A 27,333-nucleotide genomic window follows, 5' to 3' on the forward strand; every position below is an offset into this window, starting at 1 on the left:
GGTCCTGATGGATTCCCAGGGCTCCCTCTGCATCCAACAGCTGGGTCTGGCCTGGGGAGTCTCCAGTTTGCATGTCCCTCCGATTTAGCATTGAAGCAGGTCCCTGCAGGCAAGTCAAAGCGGCAGCTTCCAAGCCACATGCCACTGCTGCTTGGTCAAATATGACTTTCCTCTCCCCATCCCCACTCAGGTTGAGCCAACAAGGCTCAGGGCTCCAGCCTGCCCACCCCCTTGTTTGGCCACCATGTTCTTTCCCAGGCTTTTGCCACCGCAGCTGGGTGACTGTCAAGGCATCCGATGCTCTCCCGTTTTGTTCATGTCCAGCAGCTCCCCTCCCTGGGAGTAATTTCCAGGTTGCTGCTGCCTAGCACTCTGCTCCCCCCTTCCAAGGTCCTTACCGATGTGGAGGCGAAGAAAGCCCAGGTGCCCCTCCAGCCTCCCTCTGTGTTCCCTCCCCACAGACCTTGTGCACCCCGACGCCTCTCCTTTGGCTTGTGGATGCTGCCGTACGGCGTAAGGAAAGATGATCTGAGAACTGAGATCATCCTAGAATATTTCATGCCACATTGGAGGGACAGAATGGACTGCACAATGTCAACAGAGGCTCTCATACTGTGTACAATAATCTCACTGCATTCTTCCCTCTGCCACAGACATTTATGGTACTGAACAAAGGGAAAGCCATCTTCCGATTCACAGCCACACGGGCTTTGTACATCTTTAGTCCCTTTCATCCCATTCGACGAATGACGATTAAAATTTTGGTGCATTCATATCCTTGACATTAAGAAGAGCCTGGCCTTTTCCTTCCTTCCTTCATACAAACCTAGAACATGGGCTGCAGGGCCAGCACCTACCCACAGGGAGAAGGCAGAAGAGGGCAACCAAAACGACCAGGAGGCTGGAGCAGCTCCCTTGAGAGGTTACAACAAGTGGGTTGGTTTAGCTTAGGAGAAAGGAAAGTTTGGGAAGACATGATGGAGGAGGGCAGAATCATGCATGGTATGGCCAAAGTGGAGAGGGAAGCATGTTCCTTTATTTCTTATCACACTAGAACTGAATGTGGCCATCCCATGAAATCTGGCTGGCCGGACATTCACAGCATAGAAAGGGAAGTCCCTCATTGCACAGCATGTAGTTAAAGCTGGGGGTCTTACTTCCATGAGATGTAGAGGTGACCACCAGTTGGGACAGCTTTGTAAGGAGACTGGACACATTCATGGAGGAGATGGCTATCAGTGGCTACTGGTCCAGATGGCTACATGCCACCTCCAATATCAGAGGCAGGATGCCAAGGCATGCTGGCTGCTGGGGAGGATGGGCAGGAGAGTGATTCTGCATGCCTGCCCTGCTGGTTGGTCACTATGTGGGCAGCAGGCTGGACTAGACGGACCTTTGGTCCAATCCAACAGGACTCTTGTGAAATTCTTAAGATGCATGATGCATCCTGGAATCTGGGAAACATGGGACTCTCACTTGGGGTGTAGAGGGAACACAGGGCTGCCCCATTCATGGTTTATTTTCTCTCTCTCTTATGCTTTGAGCAAGAGCTCATAGTTAAAGTTTATGTGGACAATATTTCTGCTGTAATCAACTAGAAGTAGCACTACCCCCCACTGAGATGCGATTACATTTTGAGGGTCAGGTTTCCACACTGTTGTTGTCCTTAACTCCTTTTACTCACATTTTTCACTATCTTTATCATGCTAACTATTTTAGCAAATTGTTTCTTCATGGCTCTTTGGGAATCACCTCAGCCAAACAGCAGTGAGACGTCCTTCAATAAGTATATTGAGTAAGTAGTACTATTCTTATTTCATGCTCCCTATTTTAAAAGCCTACCATATTTTTCCACATACTCCAAATGCCGGGCAAATTATGAGAAATTCTGCCCCATGTAAAGACAATGAGTTTATTACAGATGGGATGGCTATTATCTCCGAATGACTGCAGACAATAATTTGCCATGGTTGGCTGAACACAACCATGGCTGCAGTTCATTATCTTTAGCATCCAGCATCCACCCAGAAGTGACTTCTGTGACATCTCCTTTCTTGAGCATGCATTCCTACTTTGTATGGAGAGCTTTTGTATATGGACCTTTGTTGTATATGTGTCAGTCACTACATACAGTTCTTTATGGGTCCTTTAGCTGTCACCTCAGTGCCCACCAGTTTCGCTTCTGTTTTTAAACTGTGAGCAGGGAAAATGGTATTTTGTGGAGAGTGTGTATTGATTGGTGAAAGGAAACATGTTTTCCTCTTGTGTATTTGTGCTATTTTGCTTTCCTATAGTGCCACCTAGAGGTAATTTGGTTGGAAAAGCAGGAAAGAAAATGGTCCTTGTTTAGCGTTCACATCTTAAATCTGTAAATGACACCAAAAGTAGATGCATCGGATTAACAGCAGGTGTTCATGCAGAAAAGCCCCAAGTCAGAACTTCAGTCAGTCTATTTTGATATTGGCTTTGGTAGTGGCTCCCCTGAAGTATTTCCACACAGACTGAACCATTTTTAACTCCGTTAGTTTTTATTTTATTTGTCACCATTTTGAAGGCGGCTGCAAAGTTCTAACAGACACCTTGCAATCTTGTCTTAAACTGACCTGGAGTGCAATCTGATACAAGTTTAGACAGATACATGCTTTTCATGTTAGCGCCTTATGACACTCTTATTTTAAATTAATATTCTAATACCCTGGGGTGGGAAGGAAGAATAGTGATCTCAAAATGCACAAGGAATCAAAAATGCACACAGGTTTGTGAGTATGTACACACCCCCTGACTGTTTCCTCATGGACATTTAACAGCTGCTTAATTCCTCTCATTGCCTCAAGATGGAATGAGACCTTATTTTGACCCCATGCATGGTAACCTTTTCTTTCATTTCTATGGAACACAATACACTGGAATATGTTTATGGAGATAAGCATGACTGATGAACTTTATGCTTGTTTTCTGTGCTGAACCTGCTTCTCTGAACACCTTTTCTTCCCAGGTACACTTTCACTGGCATTTACACGTTTGAATGTGTAATCAAGATATTGGCGAGAGGTTTTTGCTTGAACGAGTTCACCTTCCTTCGAGACCCGTGGAACTGGCTGGATTTCAGTGTCATCGTGATGGCGTAAGTGGCAGGGTTTTCTTTTCACGGGCTTGCAAGAAAAGAGTCGTTAGCTAAGCCCAGTTCCTTTCAAAGATGTGACTGAAGCACCTAAAAAGCAATATCTCACAATAGTGATTGTGAATGCCAGTTCCGATGACACCATTTGGTTGTGTGGTCCATCAGAAAGCCTCTTACCCATTGGGGTGATGCCTTCAGAAGCAGTTGTTAAAACAACTTTTAACCCCCACCTTCTTTTTTGGAACAGCAAGGGAAAACTCAGAGAAGCCTTGTCATGGTTGTCATGACCCCAGTCAGAAGAGTATATTTACCCCAGAATGATGCTCCTGGGTTCTGTGGCTGAGAATCCATCTTGTCTCTTATAAACTCTCACCTTTTGATTTACAGATACCTGGGAGAGTTTATTGAACTGGGCAATGTTTCAGTTCTCCGGATGTTTCGTGTGCTGAGAGCTTTAAAAACCATTTCCATCATCCCAGGTATGAAAATCTTTGACAAATTTCTAATGAATATATGGGGACATTTATTCTAGTTCCTCTCCGTGGCTCATTGGTTATCAGATGTGTATGTTTCAATAGCAGCTACTTATCAGAGAAAGTCCTGCATTCTCATTGGTAGTTTGCTTTCAGGAACGTCTGTAGATGTCTTGCTAAAAATGTTGCTAGTATGAGTTGCTAGAATTCCCTTTTTCCAGGACTGGGCCCCTGGATCTCTCAGAGAACATTTCGGAGTAGGGACAGGCGCAGTCTGGGGCATGGGCACCAAGAAACCTCCTCTTTTGTCAGCAAGTGCCACACCCAGATAACAGTATCATCAACAGGAGAAGCCTGTTCAGTCCACTCCAGCCCAGAAGTCAGTCCGTAGAATTTGACGTGCCATAAGCCTAGGTGAGACAGGAATGTCCAAGGGACTGGTCCAAGGGGGCAGCTGAAGGTCAAGCAACCTGTCCAGTCTGAAACATCGATGCAAGCACTGAGTTGAATGCCATTGTCTGCAACAGACCGCAGGCTCCAGCTGTGCTGATTTCTGACTGGCATATATCCACACAGCTGGCTAAGTGGGCCAGGAGGCCCCATGCCGTACCTCCTGCCTGGGTTCTGATGCTGCCTTTCCAAGGGGTGCTATTTCTGCTCCCCTCATGAAAGGAAGCCCAAAGCAGCTAACAGAGCATAATATGAGTTTAATAAATAAATGCAAAAATAAATGATAAGATGCGCAAAGCAGCCATGTGGCTATGACTGGCTTGGATCCAGTCTTAGTCATGTTGAGAGTAGACCTGCAGAAATCAATAGGATGTTGGTTAGTCATGACCAATTTTCTCTATTGATTTCTGTGGGTTTACTCTGAGTATTATAAATTCAATAAAACCTATCATTTGGAAGGAAGTTCCCAAACCACAGCTGCGTGACCACACCAGAATTCTTTTTTGAGCCATGATGAATTTCTCTGTACACAATCCTACATACTGAGGGGAACTGGTGACCACTCAAAGATGCAAACTGGAAATGGCGGTAAATGGCACACTGGCAGCTGTCCAAACAGCATCCAGAATTCAGAAATGGAGGGGCAGACCCTTGTCAATGCAAGATGCAAGGAATTGTCATAAATATGAGCAAATGGAGCCCAACTCTAGATCCATTTGGGCTCTCACAGTACATATTGTGATTCTGGAATTCACGTGCTGTTTGCTCCCCCCATTCCTTGTAGGTCTGAAGATCATCGTCGGGGCCCTTATCCAGTCCGTTAAGAAACTTGCCGACGTTATGATTCTGACTGTTTTCTGCCTGAGCGTCTTCGCTCTGATCGGCCTCCAGCTCTTTAAGGGGCATTTAAGACACAAATGTGTCAAGAACTATACGGAGTTTATCAACCAGAGCAAACTCTCGGTGTATTCCAATGGAACCTATTTTCTAGGTGAACAGGATTTGCCTTCGTATGAGAAATTCATTCACAATCAAGGTAGATGTTCTTCACACCTGCTTGGAAAATAATAGATTTCTTGTACCTTTTCCCCCCAGGTTTGAAACAAGCCCTAGCAAACAAGGCAAGAATTGCTTATCATTAGTCATCTGCATAGAAGGATTTGCAGCAATTATATCTCTGCCATGTTAGGTTTCCAGTGAAGCATTATTGGAATCTTACTTTCAAATGCATAAATGTGCTTCCAGGAATGAAGTAATTGTAATGGAAAGAAAATATTAACTCACTAGCAAGATAATTCACAGGAGATCTTTCTTCTTACTGGGAAGAACCACACAAAGCATAATTCTGCATCCTGCCAAACTTACGCTGCAATGCATTTTCAATGTCAAGATGCCAAGCACGGCACCGAATTCAAAATAATCATATATAATAGCCCGGAGGGGTTTTGTACATTACCCACCAATGCTCACAGGCTCATGAAGTATAAAAAGATGTAAATTATTCTTCCATTACTGTGCCACTTCAAATTAATTCCATATATTTTCCTACAATAAAGTGACAGATCTCTGCTATTTCACTTGTGGTTTTAATAAAATTTGAGAGTCATATTAAAAGGGTCATTTAGGTTTCATCAAAATTGAATGGGGGTGGGGTGAAGCAGCACACCCAATGTGCTGAGCTCTAAAAGGCCCCAACATGGTTAAAAGTTTCATTTAAAAGCACAAAGACTACACTATTGTTATTCTATTGTATTTATAATCCACCTTCCTCCATCTTGTGAGGAACCCAAGGCAGCTTGCCAGGTTCTCCTCTCCTCCATGTTGTCCTCGCCACAACCACCCTGTGAGGCAGGTTAGGCCGAGAATAATTCATTGGCCCAGAGTCACCCACTGAACTTCATGGCCAGGCGACAACTAGAACCCAGATCTCCTGAGTCGCAGTCCTGCACTCCTAAGCGCTACACCCTGCAACATGACGATCCTACATTGATGCGGTGTTGGAAGACAAATCGCTGGTAGATCATCCATCCGTTGTCACTCTCAGTGTTGGCCAGAAAAAAACCAGACTGATGAGAAAAAAGCAGAGAGCTTCCAAGATGCTTCGACAACCTATCATTGACATACACAGTTTAGGGTCAAGTGGGGATCGCGTTTGCAGTATGTGAGAGGCATATTAGGGTAAAATAATAGGATTAAAACAGCACAACACAAAAAGAATAACCTTCAGGACAGGCAAACTGATAGCATGTCCAAGAATGTACCTGTGCAGAACAGGCAAACGTTAGCATTTCTAAAATGTACGGAGGGAGCCAGACTTGCAACATGTACATGGAGACTATCTTAAGTCTAAAGCTGTTCTTACAGGGTCAGGCTTTTAGCAGCCATGTTATGGCAAAGCTTTTGGTCATTTTGTCCTGATGATATCTAGCTGCAGGAGGTTTTGCAATGAGGGGGCAAAGCAAGAGAAGCGTTGCTATTCGACTGTATAAAAGTAAATTGCTAAACGGACTCATCTGCTAAGGTGGAACTAGGGAGGAAAAGAAGAAGGTTGGGCATTTAAGGGAAGTGGCAGAACGTCGGTTAGTAGCTCAAAAACTGATGTGCTTCTAATCTATTGATAATAAAAGCAATTTAGCAATAATAATATTGTTAATAACAAGTAACAGGTTGGCAAACAACTGTGCAACTGGGAAACTATCCATATATATTAAGGTGTCCTCTTTCTGTTTCCTTCTGCAGAAAATTACAAAATTAAGAATGGCACTGATGATTTTTTATTATGCCACAACAGTTCTGATGGCGGGTAAGTGAGCTTAATGGCTGCCCATTTTATAGGTTAAACCTCTTTCTGCTACTTTGCCAAAAGGACATTTCAACTGAGCAGAAAGCCCAATAGTCCATATTATTTCATGCCTCTGGTTTCTGTCCAGCCGCTCCACAGCCTCCTCCCCACTTTCAGACAGGCTTTTTAAGTAACTGCATGGCGATTGTCGGTCTTGTGGAGCGAACGTTGGCAAGTGCGCCCCTGTGTGGTGAGCTCTAAGATCGACCGGGGGAGCACCAGCTTTGCACTGTGGCAAATGGCGAGGCCCGGAGAGGCTGGGGACTTGGATAAGGAGCTCCGCTGGCGTAAATGGTATGAGCCCCTCTGGGTGAGCCCTGACTCTTTGCCCAGTTCAGTGCTGGCTATGGCGCTCAAAAGCAAGAGCCCTCATCTTTCTCAGCGTGCCCACGTAATGTCGTGATTCCTCTTAATATGTATCCGTTGGAGATGTTTATTACTTAAAAGGGTTATCATTTGTAGCTTTTGTCCACCAAAATACATCTGTCTGAAGGTTGGAGACAACCCCGACCACGGCTTCACGAGCTTCGACACTTTCGGCTGGGCCTTTCTCTCCTTGTTCCGGCTCATGACACAGGATTACTGGGAGCGCCTCTACCAGCAGGTACTTCGCTGCTGTTGAATCAAACGACCCTGGAGTTGCTGTTCAGTCACCCAGAGCTGCTTGCTTTACAAGGCTCTTGGGGTTCCTTCTTGGGCCTGGCCTGCATAAGGGGTGAAATTAACTATATCACTTTAGGCTACAGAAGGGATGCAAGGTTTTGAATATTCCTCCATGTAAGACCTCATTGCAGGCACAAAATGAGCATATTTGGATTGGACTGAAAATGTTAGCATAGCCCAGTCCCTGTTCAGCTAGTTTTCTCCTTGCAGAGAGTTTTAAACATGTATTCTTTTCTTTAATAGCATATGCAGATCTTGGCTTTTGGTCCCAAAGGGACTCTGGATACCAGTAGCACAATCCACTGCTTGCAGTCTAAGGTGGGACAGTCCGGAATGTACCACCTCATTCCTATCTCATCCTGCTATATAAGGGAGCTTTATGGCTAATTGGTGGAATAAAAATCTAATAAATAAACACATATGTATGTGGACGACCCATCATCCGGGGTATAATCCTATGCACCCTGAGCACATGATCCTATGTGCTTGTTGAGACATCAAAGCACCCTGCAGCTAGCTGGAGGGGCATGCTGGGAGTTGTAGGCCATTTTTCTGCCTCAGCACGGCCTGCTTCCAGCACAGCTCGGGTAACCTGTGAAACCAGAGGCCGTGGCAGAGGGACCTGTCGGGTTGGTTCCCCACAGCGGCTTTGTCCCTCCTGGACCTGGGAGGGAGTGTAGAACAGGGTAAGTACTGCTTGCCTGGCGAGGCTTCCCTGCCGCAGCAGGAGAGATCCAGGCATTGTGCACGGGTGGAAGGCTCTCTCTGGCTTCAGGACTGGGAGGTGGTGCATTTTCTCAGTCCTGCCTACTTTCGAGCCACTGTAGGAAAGCACAGAGGGGCTTTCAAAGGGAACCTCCTCCATGGCTTTCCTTTCTGCAGCTACTCAGCATCTGAAGCTGCCCCTGTTTCGATGCACTTGCCCCATGATTGGCCTGACGAGACCTTTATGGGTCTCCCTTGCCAGGGAGCTGAATTTAATAAACATTTTGTCGTCTTCCAGTTCACCAGAATTTGAATTCTCCCAACTTGTGCTTCTTCTTTTTAAATCATAAGCTGAAACAGTCGTTAAGAAGCTGTTGTGTGGCCCCTGGGATCATGTCCCAAGGACCACAGGAGTGCTCGGAAGAACTTTCCAGCCCTGGGAAGTCATGATTCCCTACTGCTCACAGCTGGCGTGCAAAGAAATGCACCAGCTAGCCTCTGCAGCTGAAGAGGGATGGAGGAGGAGGAGGAAAGGGGCACTGAAGTCAGCAGGGAGGGGTGGAAACTGGAGAGGCCAGGGCAAGAAATATTTTTAGCCTCCTCCAGTTTGCTCCTCTCGTTCTCCAAAGCACCCCCTCAAGATGGGTTAACAAGCCTGCCTTGCAAAAACAAAATAAACCAAACCCAAAAACATGAAAGATGGAGGACAGGGAGGCAAAGATCGCTCGGGGGCTTCCAGACAGCAAGGGTTCAGTTGAGGGAATGGTGCCTGCAAAGGGTTAAGGGTGCAGCCAAATGGCTGGTTCAGTTCAAAATGGGAGTAGCCAGGGTTGTATCCTGCCCTGTGCAAGCAGAAAAATCAAGAGGAAAAAGCGCACAAGAACCGACGGGCACATTGTGATACATGCATAAATGTGTGAATATTTTTTTAATCTTCTTTTGCTTTTTCATGGCAGGGTGGCTCTGTTAAATGGAACATATTTTCTATATAGTTTCAAAGGTTTTGCCCCCTGGAACACACGGAACCTTTGTGGTGAAAGCCATATATTGGGTAAAAAGCACCACAAAAACGAGTAAAATATTTTCTCTGACTTCAGACACTCAGAGCTTCTGGGAAGATCTACATGCTCTTTTTCATGCTGGTCATCTTTCTGGGGTCCTTCTATCTGGTCAACTTGATCCTGGCTGTGGTCACGATGGCATATGAAGAGCAGAGCAAGGCCACCATGGCTGAAACAGAGGCAAAGGAAAGGAAGTTTCGTGAGGCCATGGAGATGCTAAAGAAAGAGCAAGAGGTCAGCAGGTCACCCTTCCACGAACCTAAAACTTCCTCTGTTTCCCCACAAATGCTTACAGATTGTGTACTGGGGCACATCTTATGCTGCGAAAAATGCACTTGCTTGAATGTTTCTTGCTCACCCTTTGAAAGCCTGCCTGTTAGGTCCCGGCTGTTTCTGATCTCTCAGGGCCGAACAGTTCTTCCACAATGCCTTTGCATCATGCGTCTTTGGATAATTCAATGAATTCAGATGCAGATGCTCAGCACATCAGTTGCCCTTAAAGGAGGTGGGCCTGAAATAGTCTTTCTACAGGTGTGCGTACTTTTAGGGTTTGCAAGCATATTTCTTTATTTATTTGTATGCCACCCCATAGCCGAAGGCTCTCTGGGCGTCTCATAGTGCAATATAAAATACAAACAAAGATAAAAACCATAACAAACCAAAACCATAAACAAATAGGATGAAAATACAATATAAATGCAACAAATACATAGAACAGGAGGAAATAAATACAATAAACCAGCATAACTGAGAGCCTTCAATTTCCACTCACAGGAAAGTCCACCCCGGGTAGGAGGGCTTTGCAAAATATAGGCCTGGAGCACAGGGGTGCTGGACCTCTATCAGCCTGTGAGCTGAACTCCATTTCAGAGACCCTCTCTGGGGAGCTGAAGAGCCAAAATAGCCCCAGCACCTATCTATTTTAGCTTAACTGTTATTGGCTTGATTTCTATCACAAATAGCATTCAAGGCGGCTATTACAGCTCCTCCTGGCAGTGAGCAGACTTCAGGAGATCTGAATGAGGGGAGATCTATGGAACGTTTGGGTGCCTCCCCAAGGATCGGTGGATGGGGGGAAGGGGATGTCCTCAAGGCACAGCAGCATGGCTGCCTAGGGAAACTCGATGGGCCGAATTGGGCCCATGACCTTGACGTTCAACTTTCCTGCTGTAGCATGTATAGTATTTTGGAACAGAGCTGGGGTGCCCAGCTTGGCAAGAGGCCTTAAGACAACCTGGAGACATGTTGGGCAAAATCTGCCGTCATTCTCAGCCCATGGCCAAGCCGGCTGGTCATGATGGGAGCTGTAGTCCAAGACATCCAGTTGGGGAGGGCTGCTTGCGGAAATTCGTGTGAGATCTGCAGGAATGTGCTGGAGATGAGGTCGCAGCTGGTGCTTCTGCGGTTTCATTCCAGTAGCATCATAGTCCAGGCTGGGAAAGGCTGTTTTCCAGTTAGTCGAACTGTTTTGCTGAGTCACAGCTGTGTTTCAGAGACAAAGTTAAATGCTTGTTGAGAGCCGATATGCAACCATTCCAGCAAACCGTCTGCCTCATTCTTATTCTCAGATCTGCAGGCTCTCCTTCTTATCTCAATGCTTTTTCAAATTGGAAATGCATAAACTCACCCTAGGATCCAGCATGATCTAGGCAAAAGCTTTCTCACAATCATGATGCTCAATAAAAGGAAATATCAGCTCTCTGTGCAGCGTGTGTGCACAGATGAGGGACTCCCGTTTGCACCCACAGCAGGAAAATGAAAAATGAAAAACCAGAACTTTGGAAAATCCAGAGTAATGTTTAAAGGCATGGAAGTTGAATGCCAACATAATGCACTTGTGAGGCATTTGGAGAAGAATTGTCAAGGGATACGTGTGCCCAGGAAGTTGTCATCTCACACAGTAATGTTTCTAATCTCATTGGAAGACTTAATTCTCCAATTCCATTTCTATATTTCTGCTTTCTAGGAATTAGCTGCCAAAGAAAATGACAGCATGTCACATAGTTCTTTTGAAGTGTCCCCTGTAGCATCCAAAGAGGTCAAAGAACGAAGCAACAGAATGAAGAAGTTGTCTCTAGGGATGGAAGGCTACGGGGAGGAGCCAAGGATCTCCTTATCACAGTCTAGTGACAGTCCTCGGAAGTCGGTAATTTGGTGCTTCAGGTTCTGTTTACACAAGCCGTCGCTTTTTAAAATTGCAGCCTAATTTCTATGGCGGAGTTTCAGCAGAGGTGCATAAAGGAAGAAAACAAAGCATTAGCTAATAGATCACGCCCATGGCCCCCCTGCACAGCACCGGGGGCGGGGGGGGGGCTGGGATGCTGGGAATTTCCCCCTTCAAGACCTTAGGCCGGGTGACAGCCGCAGAGATGGACATTGGTTGGATTTCCCATCTCTTCCCAGCTTCCTTCCTCCCTGATGCCTAATCCAGGTGGCCAGTTGGGAAAGTGCAGGACACGAGGCACCGTGGCAGTAGGATCACTGCTGCTCCTCTGCACTTCCTGCCACCAGATGCTTGTGAGACTCCAAATTTGGAGGCCCTCAAGCATCTGACATGAGTGTCCGTGTGTGTGTGTGTGTGTGTGTGTGTGTGTGCGCGAGAGAGAGAGAGAGAGAGAGAGAGAGAGAGAGAGAGAGAGAGAGAGAGAGAGCGAGCGAGCGAGCGCGAGCGGGGAGGCGGGAGGTGGGGAGAGAGATGGGAGTGTCCCCTGACTTATACTGGGGGAAATGGAGCGCTGTCTCCTGGCCTCGTTGCACTGTCCCACTATAGCACAGTGCCACCTAGTGTTGTATGGCAGAAAAGCAGAGGAAGAAGAGCTGTCTCTGTTGGAGCTTGATCTCAGAGCTCCGGTGAAACTGAAAGCAGACGCAGGCATGAACAGCACCAGTGCTTTTTTGGTAAGAAGAATGGTGCCGGAACTCATGGAATTATTTACCTTTCGCATGTAGTCAATCACTGTACACACACCCACACACGTCAGTTGCGTAACGAAACATAACGGTTGCTGCCTGCAGGAAGCGCTCCATATTAATGCATTTACTGTAAAGATGGAGTTCCGCAGGAGCGTCAGCTCTTCATCCCACATGCTCCTTTTTCTTCCTCCAACCCCTCCAGGCAATCCTCACCCACAGCAGCAGTCCTGGTTCAAACCCATCAAAGCGCCGGCCCAGTCATGGAAGTGTCTTCAATTTCCGCGTTTCAGGCCGGGATGCGGGCGCACGGGCTGAGTTTGGGGAGGACGATTCCAGCAGCGCTGGGGAGGCTGAGATCCACCGTGGCGCGCTGCTGCCTGGGCAACTGGGCAGGCGGTCGAGCATCCAGAGCCAGGCTAGCTGCGGCTCCCGCCCAGCCACGCCAAACTATGGGCAGCCCAGCAGGTGGACTGCCGGAGAAGATTCCAATGGGATGCTCACGTTGCGGGGAGGCAGTGGAACGAGGCCATACATGGAGCCTGGGGAAGGGTTGCTGCTTCCGCCACTTATGGAAAATCCTGGCAGAGCGGACCTGGTGAGTACAAAACATGGATGGCCACATGTCAGCTCCATCCGTTGTTGCCGTATGTAAGTTGGGCGAAGGACAGCTTTGCCTTCTTGTGCATCCATGTTTTAAAGAGTTCTATTGAGAAAGGTGTGCACTTTGGTGAATGGTTATCAAAATCAAACTGAAACAAAAATTCTAACACACTGAAAATGGTGGGTAAGGAAACGACTGGGGATACAGAGAGATCTGTGGGTAGAAAAGCATGTAGGATTGAATCAAACTCAGTTTGTGGTCTTAAACATGCTTGCTTAGAGATGAATTGTACTGAGTGCAGTGGGATTTACTCTGTGTTAGTGAATGTATCTGGAAGGCAAGTTTTAAGCATGCAAAATTTGGGACATTGCACAGTTCTGTCCTGAAAGCAAGGAAGAAGTTAATTAGCTTGCCTTCTGTCCAATTTACATTATCCTAATTATTTCTGATTAGGCACTTATATTTGCATATGTAAACTGACTTTTGCAAATTTCTGCAATTCTTTTGTACTGTGGAGCTCAGACCTGGATCTTTTCAGTGCCTAGCTCCACCCTGGCTCAGGAAAGCCATGTTTGACTTGCCTAACAGCATTCACTTTCATGTCTGCCTCAATTCCTGTACTCTTAGTATTATTATTAGTTTACTTCTGTACCACCCATTAGCTGAAGCTTCCTGGACCATTTGTTTGAGAGAAAGGCACAGAAACACTGCTTAACTGGACATGTTGTTTGCGTCTTTAAACAGACTTCGTACGATGAGGCCAAGAAGATCCTCCAAGCTCAGCGTCTTTATAATGAGCCGCTTCAAAGGGAAAGAACCGCAAGTGCCGTTAGCATAATTACCAGTGTGCTGGAAGGTATGAGCTATTCTTGAATATTCATAATCACCCATTTTATTTAATTATTTGTTACACTTCTTTTTCCCCACTGTGGCCGAAGTTCTCTGGGTGGCTTGCAGCGTGTAAGAAAATAAAATGCTATCTAACATACAAGATCAAGTTTCAAAAACTTAAAAGTATGGTATAAAATATAAACCAAAACCAAAGTAAACCCTATCAGCAAAGCAGAGGTTTACAGTATGGTAAGTTTAGGGGATTGAAATATAACAACCCCTATTCTGAACTGGGCTCAGGACCAGGCGGGAGGACAGTGACACTGGACTAACGATACTGTCGTGTGACGGTGACACCAGCTCAGCAGAAAGGCTTCAGTTCCTTTATTTCCATAATTCTTGGCTGGCTTTTATTTCTGAGAGTGTAAAACTTGCCTTTCTTTCTTTGTATAGAACTTGAAGAATCGAATCGGAGATGCCCCCGCTTCCTGAACAACTTGGCCCTCCGGCTCTTTGTGTGGGAGTGCTGCCCGCTGTGGCTGAAAGTCAAGAAGGCCGTGAGCCTTTTTGTGATGGATCCATTCATGGATCTCCTGATCACCCTCTGCATTGTGATGAACACACTTTTCATGGCACTCGAGCACTACAAGATGAGCCCTTGGTTTGACGCGGTGCTTTCGACTGGTAACACGGTGAGTTATTCCAAATGTATTTCTCTATTGGTCATTGGATGAAATCCGCAATGCGGGTGCTGAGGCATTGCAGGAGCATCATGTCACGCACACATGAAATGTGTGCATTGGATCGGTCCTGCGGGAGTGTGGGAGGATCCCCAGGTAGCTTGATGGAATCGCCCTTCCCTTCTCCACCTCTTCAGCACCTATCCTGGGCTGAGTGTGTGGGTGCACAGCTCTTGTTTGGGTAATGGACAGTACGCTGCTTGTGCAGCTCAGCCTTGAAGACAAGCATGCATGGGGGGGGGGGCTTCACTGGGGGTGGGGGGACTAGGGATCCCCCTGCACACATGTAGCCGTGGCACTTGCACAGGGACGGAGGATGCCCACCCTGTCCCCAAATTTGCAGACAAATATCAGAAGCACGTGGGTGTGCATGCACTCACCCAAGGACACTGTCCTCAAATGCAGAACACAATTTCATCCAGTTACAGTGTCTTTGAAATGTCTCCTGAAACTAAAAGGCTTTGTCAGCTTAAAGCTGGGTCCCAAAGGACAGCCTACCTGAGCAGGCTTATCGTGCTCCTAAGAGGTGTGAAGTGGAGAGACAGGAATGCTAGGATGAAACAGAAATATGTGTGAAGGAAGGAAGGAAGGAAGGAAGGTAGGAAGGGGGTTGCCGCAGCTCCCACCAGTGTCAGCAGGGGAGAACAATCACCAAGGTAGGCAGACCTTACTGGATGCTGCTGAAATATTAAGAAACAAACATCCAGGCTAGGACCTTCTCTTCTGAAGCCCTAGGCCTGCAACTTTAAATAATAGCAGTAACCAAACAGAAGACTAAGAATTTAGTGCCAAGGCAAAAGACAAGCAAGTTTATCATCACCTGTCCCAACATACCTAGGCATGGACCTCAATAGATGATGCTGAAGTCACAAGCCAAAGGAAAGACAGGATAGAAAGACCACAGGAAGTTTTCCGCCCCCCTCCCCGCTTTAATGTTCAGTCCCCTGACAACTCTGAGGAAATCTCTCTTAGCCAGTCAAAGATGGGTTGAAACAATGTTCTTATACTCTTGGGGTGTGGTAGCAGTTCCCATAGCAAGACTGTGAAAATCATCCAGTCCAGTGATCCAAAGTTCGTATATTGGAGACAAGATCTGGTGACATCTCAAGATAAGCCCCTGGGCGCTTCTGTGTGCAGGACAGGTGCTCCACTGCCATCAGCAGATGCCACCTATCTCCACCCAGAGAAGCCAGATGTTATGTCATGACTGCACGGTGCAAGCATGCACACACCTGGGCATATCACTTCTGCCTGTGCTAGCCCAGAAGGGAGGACGAGGAAGGACTCTGACGCAGCCTTTGTCCTGACCAGCCCCTCCTTGACTTGAGATTCTAGCAGCCATGCAGTAGCACAGCAACTCCCTCAATGGGAAATTGGGCTCTTGCACGATATCAGGAATGAACTCAGCCTGGGCCCACGCAATGCCTGAATTCACACATAGCGACAAGCTGTGATGTGCTGGCATGGCTTGGCATTGTGGGTGAGCCTAGCATCCATGCTGAAGCGTGGCACTTTCGGTTTCTTTGAAACCGTGCAGAGAAACAATGGTTTGTTGTAAAGCTTCCACGCTTCACCATGGCTTGTCATTATGTGTGACCCCAGTTATGATGTTTCCTCATAGTTTCTGCATTCCCACCATAGAGTTTGGCAGCAAGAGCAACTGCAGCAGGGGCTCCAGCCTTCTGCTCTACCCAGCAACTGCTGAGGCAGACACAGCTGTTCTCTGGTTGGTTGGCTCGTGTTGCTTTCCCCCTCTTTCTGCCTTCCCAGTGCCCAGCTGGAGCTCTGGAAGCTCAGTGGGAACAGGGCATCGTAGCACGCCGCCTTCGGCTGCAGCAAGCGTGGAGACTTGGCGCTTTGGTCTGGTCACTGCACATTGCTGGAGCAGCCCTTAGAAATGCTCGCTGCTTCAGCAACATGGGAAGCTGACTTACACGTGAGGCGCACAGGGCTGTGAGTAGGCATTGCTCTCAGGGTGATTGCCCTAAGGAGCCTGGGTACCTCCCTCTGTCCCTCCCTCACTCCCCCTGCTGCTCCTGGCTTGTCCCTGGCATTCCTGAGGGTTGGCGACAAATTCCGCTGCCTCCCCTCCCCAGCACTGCGGGGCACGTTCTTTCTGGCCGTTTGGAATGCCCACACAGCAGTCATGTGCACCCGTGGGAGGACTCGCCTGGCAGGAGGGACTCCCTCTGTCCCTGGCAGGGCCGGTCCAGCCCACACAGATGCCCTCCACGTGCCCAGGTGCCAGGGGAGACAGCCTCTGGCAGCATGCATGAGTTCTGTGCGTGGGCACAGGTGCAGTGAGGGAGGTAGGTGTGGGGGCTGTTTGCACACTGGCCCAGAGCAGGGTGGCATTCCCAGAGTGCCCCCCTAGAGCAGTGGTGCTGCTCTGGTGAGCTGGCTGTTGCTTTTCTGAGTGGCAGAAAAACCCCACAAGAGGCTGCTGGCCAGACCATGCACTGGGGAGTGTCTGGGCCAGTGAGGGAGAGGCAGGCAGAGATCCCACCCTGGGTCTGATTTTCATCCACGGGAGCTGACGGGCCACATGCCACCGTTGGCGTGGAGGTGGAGAAGCATGGGAACCATGTGTGCATAGCAAGCACGCAAAGTGTGAACTCAAGACACAAGGTGACATTAGAGTTGGGACAACCCCTGCTGGAACCCTCCTCCCCGGAATCTGCAGGCTTCTTCCAATGCTTGACCCAGGCCTGGAACGTGAACGAAGCCAAGAGGGAGTCCGTGGGCACTTGCAAACCCCCAGTTGTTCAAGCGGCGACCTTCTCCAGATGCCATTCCCAGCAGCCAAGCTTCTTCCCCACCTGCTGCTCCTGGCAGTGGCCATGGAAGAAGGGTGATGCTTGCATAACACATGAAACTCGATTCCAGGTGGGGCTGGAATGGGGCTTGAAACGCAGTGGGCTGCTGCGAAATGGACTGGATTCCAGGAAGCCAAAACTGGGGAATCCAACAGAACGGATTCTTCACACATGTCTAGTTTGTGCTCTGTATGAAAGCAGCCACTCCACACTTTTGATGTGTCAGTGTGTGGTGTGATCTGGCCCTGACCCTGAATTGTGCTTCATTTAGATTTGACTGTACTATTTTTCATTTTATAGATTTTCACAGGAATTTTTATTGCAGAAGTGATCCTGAAAAACATTGCACTGGATCCCTATTACTATTTTCAGCAACGCTCAAATATCTTTGACAGTGTGATCGTCTTTATAAGCATTGTTGAACTGAGCATGCCCAGAGAGAAAAAAGATAATGGCAAGCGAGGCAAGAAAGGAAACTTTACCGTTTTGCGGACTTTGAGGCTGGTAATGGCTTGCCCTTATTTCTTTGTTGTACTTTTTGATGGAGGTCTGGGGCAGGATCTCCCATGGGCTCCATGACATGCAAAAGCTTATTACTGAATGCACATTTATAGAGCTCTGTGAATTGCCTTGTTCATCCCCAGGTGTGCCCTGTGAATGCATTTTTTCAGATTGGAGGATCTGAGGGTAAAAGGTAGCATCTTCTGCCAGGCTCTCCAGTCCAATGATGGCCAGACGAGGAATTCAAACTGGTGGCCCAACACCGGCTCTTACCCCATGATGCTTGGGAAAGACATGGCTGCACCACTCCCTGATAAATTAGAGAGCTGTGATTCTGCACAAAAATTACACTTCAAGTCAGTGGTGGCCGACTGGCTACCTTTGGTTGCCTCTGGGCCTCAGCCTCCACCCCGTATCTCTGAAGGAGAAGTCTAAAGGACAACCCTGCACACAGCCCCACCACATGGCTTTAGCTGCGATGGAGTGCTTGCCCACCTATATTAGGTGGCAAATGGCAATTTGAGGGGTTCTCCCCGCAGATAGCTTACAGTGCCTCAGACTGTGGCCTGTGCCAGAGACTGAAAGTGGCCCCCAGACCTTTGGAAGTGGCACGTCCCTAAAATCTTCCTCCCTCACGGGAGCATGGGACATAGGACTGAGCCATAGCTCCTTGCTTTACATATGGAAGATTCAATCTCTGCCATTCCTTCTGCATTCAAATGTCACAAATCTACATCATCAACAGTAGGTGGAAATTAAAACCAACCAATCTCAGGCTGACACAATCCCTCTCTCCTCTAGCGGGGCTGAAAGTGGGAGCTGTGAGCTTTCAGTTCCCGTTTTGGTTAACCTCACTTTGGTGTTTTCTTTAAAGCCAACAAATTGTAGCTAATCTTAATTATGGTTTGTTTGAAACTAGCCAGCTTCAAACCAAGCATGATGAAACTGACTTGTTTCAACAAGCCATCAATCAGGTGATGCACACTTCAAGTTTTGGATATCGCTCTAGGGTTAATTAAAAACAAAGACGAGGCTTTCCATCTTCTCCTCATGGCCATGCCAGAGGAGGAGTAGACAGCTTGTAAGCCTGACTAGCAGAAGCTTATTCCCATCGTGGAAAAGCAGGATTGACTGTGCTGTCCATTTGCAGCCGTCCTTCAAAGGAGGATGAAATGGCAAGATGAAGCTGGGCAGAGTTTGTGCACTGCTGATTACAAGCAGGGAAGCTGACCATTTGTTCTAACCCTTCTTTTAACTGTGCAACCTGATGCCTTTTTTATCTTTCCTCTCCAACAGATGAGAGTTTTCAAGCTGGCAAAGTCTTGGCCAACTTTAAACACCCTTATTAAAATCATCTTAAACTCGGTGGATGCTCTGGGCAACCTCACGCTCGTCCTGGCCATTATTGTTTTCATATTTGCTGTCTTTGGGATGCAGCTCTTTGGGTCCTGCTACAAGATGAACAGCTGTAACATATCCACCATTTGCAAACCGCGATGGCACATGGAGGATTTTTTCCACTCCTTCCTCATTATTTTCCGGATTCTGTGTGGAGAATGGATTGAGACCATGTGGGATTGCATGGTGGTAGCTGACCCAGCCATGTGCCTGGTGGTCTTCCTGCTGGTCATGGTGATTGGAAATTTAGTGGTTAGTTTTGATTTATTTTTAATTGCTGTGAAGGAATGAAACTCTTTAGTCACATTGTGCCTTTTCTTTGTTATAAAGTGATTACCTTCTGTTTAGATATGGGTTTTTAAGAGGCTAGCATCTGTTCTTGCAAAGGGGTTAAACTTTTCATAGATGACGCAACTGAAACCTAAACGGGGAACGGTGAAAAACATACTATCTGCTGTCCTTCTCAGAGAATGAGAGAAAGAGAGAGTGAGAACCCCATGTAGAAGTATTATAAAAGTAAAGCTTTCCCCTTGACATTAAGTCCAGTCATGCCTGACTCTAGGGGGCAGTGCTCATCTCTGTTTCCCAGCCGAGGGAGCCAGTGTTTGTCCGCAGACAGTCTCCGTGCTCATGTGGCCGGCATGACTAAACACCGAAGTACACGGGATGCTGTTACCTGCCCACTGAAGTGGTACCTTTTTTACCTACTTGCATTTTCATGCTTTCGAGCTGCAAGGTTGGCAGGAGCTGGGACGGAGCACGGGAGCTCACCCCATTGTATTCTATATTCAGAACTGTGAGCAGGAAGGGGAGAGTTCAAGAGAAGGAATCGGAGAAAGAAGCAATCCAGGAACAAAAGAAGCTGAGCTGAAAGCAAAGAATTGGAAAGCTATTCTGACTAGGAGGAATTTAAAAGTGTTGCTTCATGTTTATGACTTGGAAAGTCTAGGGACAAGATTTGCGTTTTTCCATTGTGTTTTTCATCCTAGTTGCTTCCACGTTAAACCAGCTCAAACTGTTTTAAGATCTGTGCTCTCTCCTCCCCCCAGTAATATAATTTCAATAACTGTTTAATTGTTGATTTCAAAACCTGTATGGAAAAAACACTAAATTTGTTGTTGATTTCCTCTTGATCAAATGTCTTAGTCTTCACTCTGTATCAATTTGCCTTCCCAATGTATCCAGTAAAGTGAGCAGCAAGAAAGTCCATAGAAGGCAAATTGGAAGGCAAGTCCTAGGATAAATGTTTTAATAGAGGCAGTTGGGGGCAAGGGGGGGATCACTTAATCACAGTGGTAGAAACCACGGAAAGGGTAAGAAAATAAGGAACTAAATTTGCTAATTTGCTCTCCTCCTTCTCTCTGTCCCTCCTGCTAATGGAACAGCATATGGATTGTGCAGTGACAAGTCTTATTTCAGAGACAGTAGCCTAAGAAGTCCAGGCTGGAATCTGTTCATGGCACACTGGAGAGGCAGTGTGGCGTAGTGGTTAAGAGCATGGGACTGGGACTCAGGCAATCTGGGTTCTACTCCCCGCTCAGCCATGGAGCCCACTGGATGACTCTGGGCCAGTCACAGACTCTCAGCTCAACCTTCCTCACAGGGTCGTTGTTGTGGGGCTAAGATGGAGGAGGAGAGATGATGTAAGCTGCCTGGAGCCCTTTGTAGGAAAAAGGCAGGATATAAATCGTAATATAAATAAATAAATATTGTGAAATGCGGCCATATTGTTAGTTGATTCCTATCCCCGTCCACATATGCTAGTATTGGGTATTTCCATCTCTTTTCAGAAAATAATCACAATACTGCTCCTGATGTTAGTATCACAGGATCATACAGTTGGAAGGGGCTTAAAGGCCACCAGGTCCAACCCCCAGCTCAATGCAGACTCAAGTTTCCCAACCAGATTCCAACCAGGCCAGCTGCTGCTTAGCTTGCAACATTAGGCAGGGTCAGGAACCTCAGGCGATTCAGAAGCTAATGCTAGGGATTTTGTTCAACAGTTTCCTTTCCATTGCTTTAAGGTTCTCAATTTGTTCATTGCGCTGCTGCTGAACTCCTTCAGTGCCGACAACCTCACGCAGCTCCCAGAAGATGACAGAGAAACAAACAACCTTAAAGTCGCCATTGCTCGGATCCAGAGGGGGCTTCATGCGACAAAGCAGGCAATGTTGGCTTTTTGTTCCAAAGCGTTTGGGTTCAAAAGAAAAGGACCCCAAAATAAAATAAAATGTGACATTGAGAAAAATGGCCTGGAACTTAAAATAGGTGTCCAAAATGCCAAAGAGAGTTACGGAAATGGAAAGGAGGAGAAAATTGCCGAGAGGTGCCCCGTGAATATTCTGGATGATTTCATAACCAATCCCAGCGTCTTTGTCTGTGTTCCTATTGCTGAGTCTGAGTCTGATACGGAGGGGTCTGAAGATGCCAGAGAGCAACGGGGTGCCGTCCTGGAGATAGACTACAACAAGCAGGTGAGGAGCCAGTCCAGGACCATGTTTTCCAGGAAAATGTCGCATTGGATAAGAACAGGAGCCAGCCATGCTGGTGTGGTGGTGGGAGGGCTGGACTGGGGACCCAGGAGATCCGGGTTCTAGTCCCCACTTGACCATGAAGCTCACTGGGTGACTTCGGATGAGTCACGCACTCTCAGCCTCTCCTACCTCTCAGGTTTGTTGCTGTGAGGATAACACGGAGTGAAGGAAGAGGATGTAAGCTGACTTGGATTCCTAATAAGATGGGAAAATGCACAAGACCTGCTTTCCCAAGCCCTTCTCAGCTCAGCAGCCTTATCCTGTGTTCCACTAACAGCTCAGCAAAACTCTTGGTTTCCTTGCCTGCCAAAAGGCTGATGTAGATGTAAACCTGAACAAATGAAAATGAAGAGATGCAGAGACTGGGAGATTCTGATGGGAAGGTGGTGTGAAGGGAGAGGCAGTGATCCTTTTCCTCATGTTCTCTTCCCAGTGGAAATTCCCTGTTGTCATTGGGGAAATGGCGTTAGGGTGATTCTCCTTGCCACCCAATGCCACGGTCCCACCCAGAATCCAGCCCCTTGTGTGTTATTAAATATTTCATATTGCAGCTTCACACTCTGACAAGCATCAGCCCCTTTGCCTCTCTTTAACTTGCATGGTTTTAGCTCTCAGTGGTGGGAAACATTTCATGAAAAGAGAACAAGTCCCAGTACAATGATCTGCAGAGCCAACCCCTGTGACTTCCCCTTAGGAAGAAAACCAGCTGCGACAGAGAGGAGATCGGAGCAAGAGCTCTGACGTCTGGAGTCGAACGTCTGAAATCTCTTCTCTGGGGGAACTGAGTGCCCAGTGGAAAGCTGGGTCCTTATCACCAAAGCAAAAAGAGGTAAAGCTCATTCACAGATGTGGAAAAGCACAGAAAATCCACAAAAATCTGGATGGTAGCACAGAATTTGATGGCACCCTGATTGAAAATTTAAATTGTAGATGACAAGTCCAAGCAGAGAGTGCCGAATACCTTCCTTTTATGGGCTGTATCACTGAATTTCTTGAAGGACAGGGGCTGCTGACTGAGAATCACCCGAATACTCTTTTGGTGGCTCTGACATTTAGTTAAGACACTGAAATTGATAGCTGTCTGATCGCTTCATTAAGGCAGGAGGGTCTGAGATACAATGCCTAATCTAAAGAAAAATGTCATCCTCCTCTTCTTCCTCATCCTCCTCTTTGTAGAATGTTGATGCTATAAGCTGTTCAGAAGGAAGCAGTGTGGATATCAGAGATCCAGATGAACTTTTGAAGAACATCACCGAACTATCCGAGGAGCTGATGGAGCCAAACGACTGCTTCCCAGAAAGTAAGCTTTCTCGTCAGGTACAATCCTATGGATGCTTAAACAGTGCTGGGAAAGGCCTGCTGCTCTCAGCATGCCTCAGCCCACACAAGTCTGTGCACAGGTTTGTGCCCTTGGTCAGCTCAGAGGGCTGCCACCAAAATGATTCCGCCTGCTGACCATTGATGCTTCTGTGTTCTGATCGTGAGGTGTTATTAAAGGCAGTCAGTAAGCCGCCCATATTGTTAAGGGTTGCACTGGTCCCATCGTGCGTGTTACTTACTCTGCCCCTCTTTCAGGATGCACTCGACATTATCCTTGGTGTTCAGCGAATAGCACAACATCTCTGGGCAAACTGTGGTGGAATCTGAGAAAGACGTGCTACCGAATTGTAGAACACAACTGGTTTGAAAGTTTCATTGTGTTCATGATTCTACTGAGCAGTGGTGCTCTGGTATGTGAACTCGTCCGATTGTCTAACATGCTTCCATATAAACTGAAGGGCCTGATTCTGCCTAAGCTTGGAAGCGAAGCAGAGACAGGCCTGGTTGAAAACTGGATGGGTGACTTAAATGTTGTGAACTGCTCAAAGAGCTGTGGCTATGGGTGGTATATAAATGTAAGATGATGATGATGATGATGCCGCCGCCGCCGCTGCCACCGCCGCCCTGGGACTTAAGCTCCAACCACACATGGCAGTGCAAAACAAAGGATTTATATTTCTAAACAGGCACCCCGTTCCAATAAGGAAACGTGCCCCAATGCAGGGCCTCCTGCCACTGGCTGTAGCTCTGGAAGGGCAAAGAAATGCATGTCATTTGCACCTGCGTGTGACCCTCCCTGATAGATTTTCAGAATTCAGTATGCAAGCTGACGTGTCGTTGTCTTTCAGCATTCACACCTGTCTGGATGTTGTGACATCTCTCTCTGATCGCAAAACTTATGCACAAAAATGCATATGTTAGGGTTAAATGTGCATGTGAAAATGACATACAAAATGTGGTAGGGAAAAATGCAAAAATGTGTATATTAGGCAAAATGCATACAAAACACATATAATAGGAGAAATGAGCAGGAAAATGTATGCTGATTTTTGTGTAGACTTTTTAAAAATGCAAACTGTTACTGAAACCCCTTTGTGTTCCCCAGATTTTCATGGATAAGTATTTGGCACACTCTAGTGCTATGTTTGTGCCCTGTGATGCCACACTTGTGCTATGCATACAGTCCAGAGTACAAATGTGTAAAGCATTCAGCAGCTTAAAAGTTCTACTTGAAAACTAGCAAGAGATTTCTTCTTATTTCAGGCATTTGAAGATATTTACTTGAATGACAGACGGAACATTAAAATAATGCTTGAATATGCAGACAAAATATTTACCTACATCTTTATCCTAGAGATGCTGCTCAAGTGGGTGGCTTATGGATTCCACAAGTATTTCACCAATGCCTGGTGCTGGCTTGATTTCCTAATTGTAGATGTAAGTACTGCATTCAAATTATTCTATGGAACGGATTACACTGACATCTAAAGGAGCTTGGCTGGGATTTCCTGAAGGTTCTTTGCCTAATCAAAGCACAGGGCTGCGTCTTAGGGCTTTTCCACATGAGGCTTTAAAACTCTCCAGTTACTGACGTTTCTGCTTCTGGATTCTTTGCAAGATTCACATCAGCTCCTTTACATGTGCTATTTTCCCCCCATAAGCCTTTTCTTCCTCAGTCTTCCTATATGTTCCATTACACAACCACAAGGTGGCACTATGATATAGCACAGTTGTGCAAATAGGCACTTGTTTTGGGTCAATTTGGTGTGATAGCCAAATAATAGCTCACCTTTGCTTCCTCTAAAAAAGGTGTGGGAATGGTCAGGAAGCACAGGAGAAGCCCTGGAGAGTGATGGCATCATGTAAAGCACCTGCAAACTACTATGAGTAGAGACCCACAAGAGCGCAATGAATGCCTTGGTAAAGAAGCCCCGAGGAGGCTTTGGCTGGCCGCTGCTCAGTGCCTGAGAACTGAGCGCTGCCCACGCCAAAGGCCCACAGGCCCAGCCTCTGGAATGTTCTATCCTGGCATCTTCAGTTAAAAATATTTCTGGTAATAGACGGTGCCTGGGTTCAGACAACATAACAAGCTATGCAATATTTATTTATTTATCTATATTTTTGCTCATCTATTGGGTTGCCTGAACCCAGTCATACGATTTCACCAGGGTAAATTTGTTCTCTGGCTTCTCTGTACCACTATAGCGTGTGGTGTTGTCTGAAGCATTGCCATGAACTGCATTCACAGTCTGCCCCACTTGGTAGCCTGTCATTCGGAAAGTCTCTTCTCTGGTTGGACCAGTTCTCCCAGTTGCACCTGGCTAATGGCCATTATGGTGGCTGTCCCACGGCCAGGCTTAATATTCTTCACTCTTCTTGGTGTGTGCAGGTTTGTGTGTGGTGGGGAGGGAGATGAGACATGCAATGAAACTCTTCCCTTGTGCTTTCCCAAATGTTCCCCCTGTGCTCTTTCTTCAGGTCTCCTTAGTTACCCTCGTAGCAAATCTGCTGGGGAAATCGGACATGGGCCCCATGAAATCCCTCCGGACCCTACGTGCTTTGAGGCCATTAAGAGCCCTGTCACGATTCGAAGGGATGAGGGTAAGATGATGACACATGGCTTCTGAACAGGGCCACTGATGTCAAAGTGGCTTCTTTTGAGAGCTGCAGCACTGGGTGGGGAGGTGGGTAATGAAGGGGGCTTGAGGACTAGATTACTGTTTCTCAGAAGACAAAGGTGGGTCCTTCTAGAAGGCCTGTATCACTTGTGTGAAGGCACTGTATTGTTGGCAAGGGATGCTGGGGAACTCCTGTTGCTCACAAAATGTTCGCTAATAGGCAAAGCAGGGATTACCCAGGTAGGGCAGCTTACCTAATGGTTATCCCACCTAAGAATGGTTCCCAGAGGAGGAATTATTCCTCCATACTGTCTCAGCAGAAACCAAGGGAACCTGGGGAAAGGAAACGAGAATCTCTAAAACCCCTTGAAAAGAAATGGTGGATTCTGTCTGTATACTAAATGCCCTGCTTAAACCCTTTCATAAGAAAGCTGTTTCAGATGAGCAGAACTGGATCCCATTTCAGCAAAGCCTATTCAGGTTGGAAGGGGCGGGTATGCTTGACCACCTTTTTCATTGCCATCTTGACTTAGTGCCAAGGAGGAGAGAACCAAGCAGGGGGTCTCATCCTGTCTTGGAGCAATACAACAGTGATCACTGTCAGAGCAATAGGACAGTGGAACCAGCTGCCTGGAGAGGTCATGGGCTCTCCCACACTGGAGAGATTCAAGGCAAAACTGGGCAGCCATCTGAGGGGGTGGTGTAACGTGGTGTCCTGCAACAGCAGGGGGTTGGACTCGAGGGCCTTCATGGCCCCTTCCAACTCTACTGTTCCATGATTCTATGATCATGATGGGGCTGATAGGAAGGGTGACTTCATGGTACACTTGGCATCAAGCTGAGAAGTGCGTTATGATGCTGTCCTCGTCCCCCAGCCCTTGCTGGATGCAGGCCTTCAAACTTGGAGGCTTCCAGATGGAGCTGTGAGGAGCGGGAGGGAAGGCAGCTGGGCATTCCCCTTTGGGCTCTCTCAAAGGCCCTGTTGTGATGTTGCAGAGGCAGCCAGCACAGTTCTTTCCAGACTAGCTGCAAGGAAGAGGTCTCCACAAAAATAATCAAATAAAATAAATCCTCTGACCCCCTGGACAGTGTGAGGATGCACCCTTAGCAATGGGAGACAGTAGCCTGAGTCCTGACAATGCCTGTACTGCAACAAAATTTGGCCATACAACCCTGGCCATGTCTGGGTCAAGATCACAATGGGAATAGGTCTGGCCATCTGGCATGGGCTCCATGCTCTGCTCCCGGCAGTGAACCTTCACCCAACCTTTGTGCCACATATGGTCAACCATGTGCAGGAGCAGATCACACACCCACAGACTTGTCTTGTACATTCAGGGGGAAATGAGGCTCTGTGTGTTCCAGTCACCAGGAAATGATGGTGGAAGTCAGGATGTATGTGTTCCAGTTTGTTTTTGAGCATAATTTACTCAGTCTGGTCATCCCAGAACTGAATGTGGACTGAAACATAGTCTGAGTCGAAGTCCATACCTTTCTGGGCTTGCTCCACAATTTATGAAACAAACAAAAATTCTTTTGAAAGTGCACATAAACACTTCAGTCATCTAGAGAAAAATGTATGCATTTCATAAATGTGCACAATTAATGCACAAGTTGGGAAAGCTAAACATGAAATGACATGGCATTTATGCTGGAAAAAATAAAGCTTGCAAACCAATATGAGCATGGGTCAGAATGAGTGCTGAGGTGAAAGTCAGAGAAAACTTTAGAGTTTTGCTGAAGTAT

General features: G+C 47.0%; 1 protein-coding gene across 1 annotated transcript in view; it reads left to right on the forward strand.

The window, feature by feature from the left end:
- Positions 1-27,333, forward strand: part of LOC123020813 (sodium channel protein type 5 subunit alpha-like) — a 38,490-nt gene that overhangs the window by 642 nt on the left and 10,515 nt on the right. The window contains exons 2-21 of the mRNA XM_044424997.1: positions 654-772; positions 1,685-1,795; positions 2,996-3,124; positions 3,509-3,600; positions 4,829-5,080; positions 6,784-6,847; positions 7,349-7,490; positions 9,352-9,549; positions 11,282-11,461; positions 12,431-12,823; positions 13,574-13,685; positions 14,114-14,352; positions 17,517-17,720; positions 19,014-19,367; positions 21,140-21,589; positions 22,344-22,478; positions 22,826-22,949; positions 23,225-23,379; positions 24,233-24,406; positions 25,448-25,570. Of these exons, the coding sequence (XP_044280932.1) occupies positions 654-772; positions 1,685-1,795; positions 2,996-3,124; positions 3,509-3,600; positions 4,829-5,080; positions 6,784-6,847; positions 7,349-7,490; positions 9,352-9,549; positions 11,282-11,461; positions 12,431-12,823; positions 13,574-13,685; positions 14,114-14,352; positions 17,517-17,720; positions 19,014-19,367; positions 21,140-21,589; positions 22,344-22,478; positions 22,826-22,949; positions 23,225-23,379; positions 24,233-24,406; positions 25,448-25,570 (3,750 nt within the window). The remainder of the gene's footprint in view (positions 1-653; positions 773-1,684; positions 1,796-2,995; positions 3,125-3,508; positions 3,601-4,828; positions 5,081-6,783; positions 6,848-7,348; positions 7,491-9,351; positions 9,550-11,281; positions 11,462-12,430; positions 12,824-13,573; positions 13,686-14,113; positions 14,353-17,516; positions 17,721-19,013; positions 19,368-21,139; positions 21,590-22,343; positions 22,479-22,825; positions 22,950-23,224; positions 23,380-24,232; positions 24,407-25,447; positions 25,571-27,333) is intronic.

The sequence above is a fragment of the Varanus komodoensis genome, unplaced genomic scaffold, assembly GCF_004798865.1.
Source record: "Varanus komodoensis strain SLA01 unplaced genomic scaffold, ASM479886v1 scaffold15, whole genome shotgun sequence".
Classification (NCBI taxonomy): Eukaryota; Metazoa; Chordata; class Lepidosauria; order Squamata; family Varanidae; genus Varanus; species Varanus komodoensis.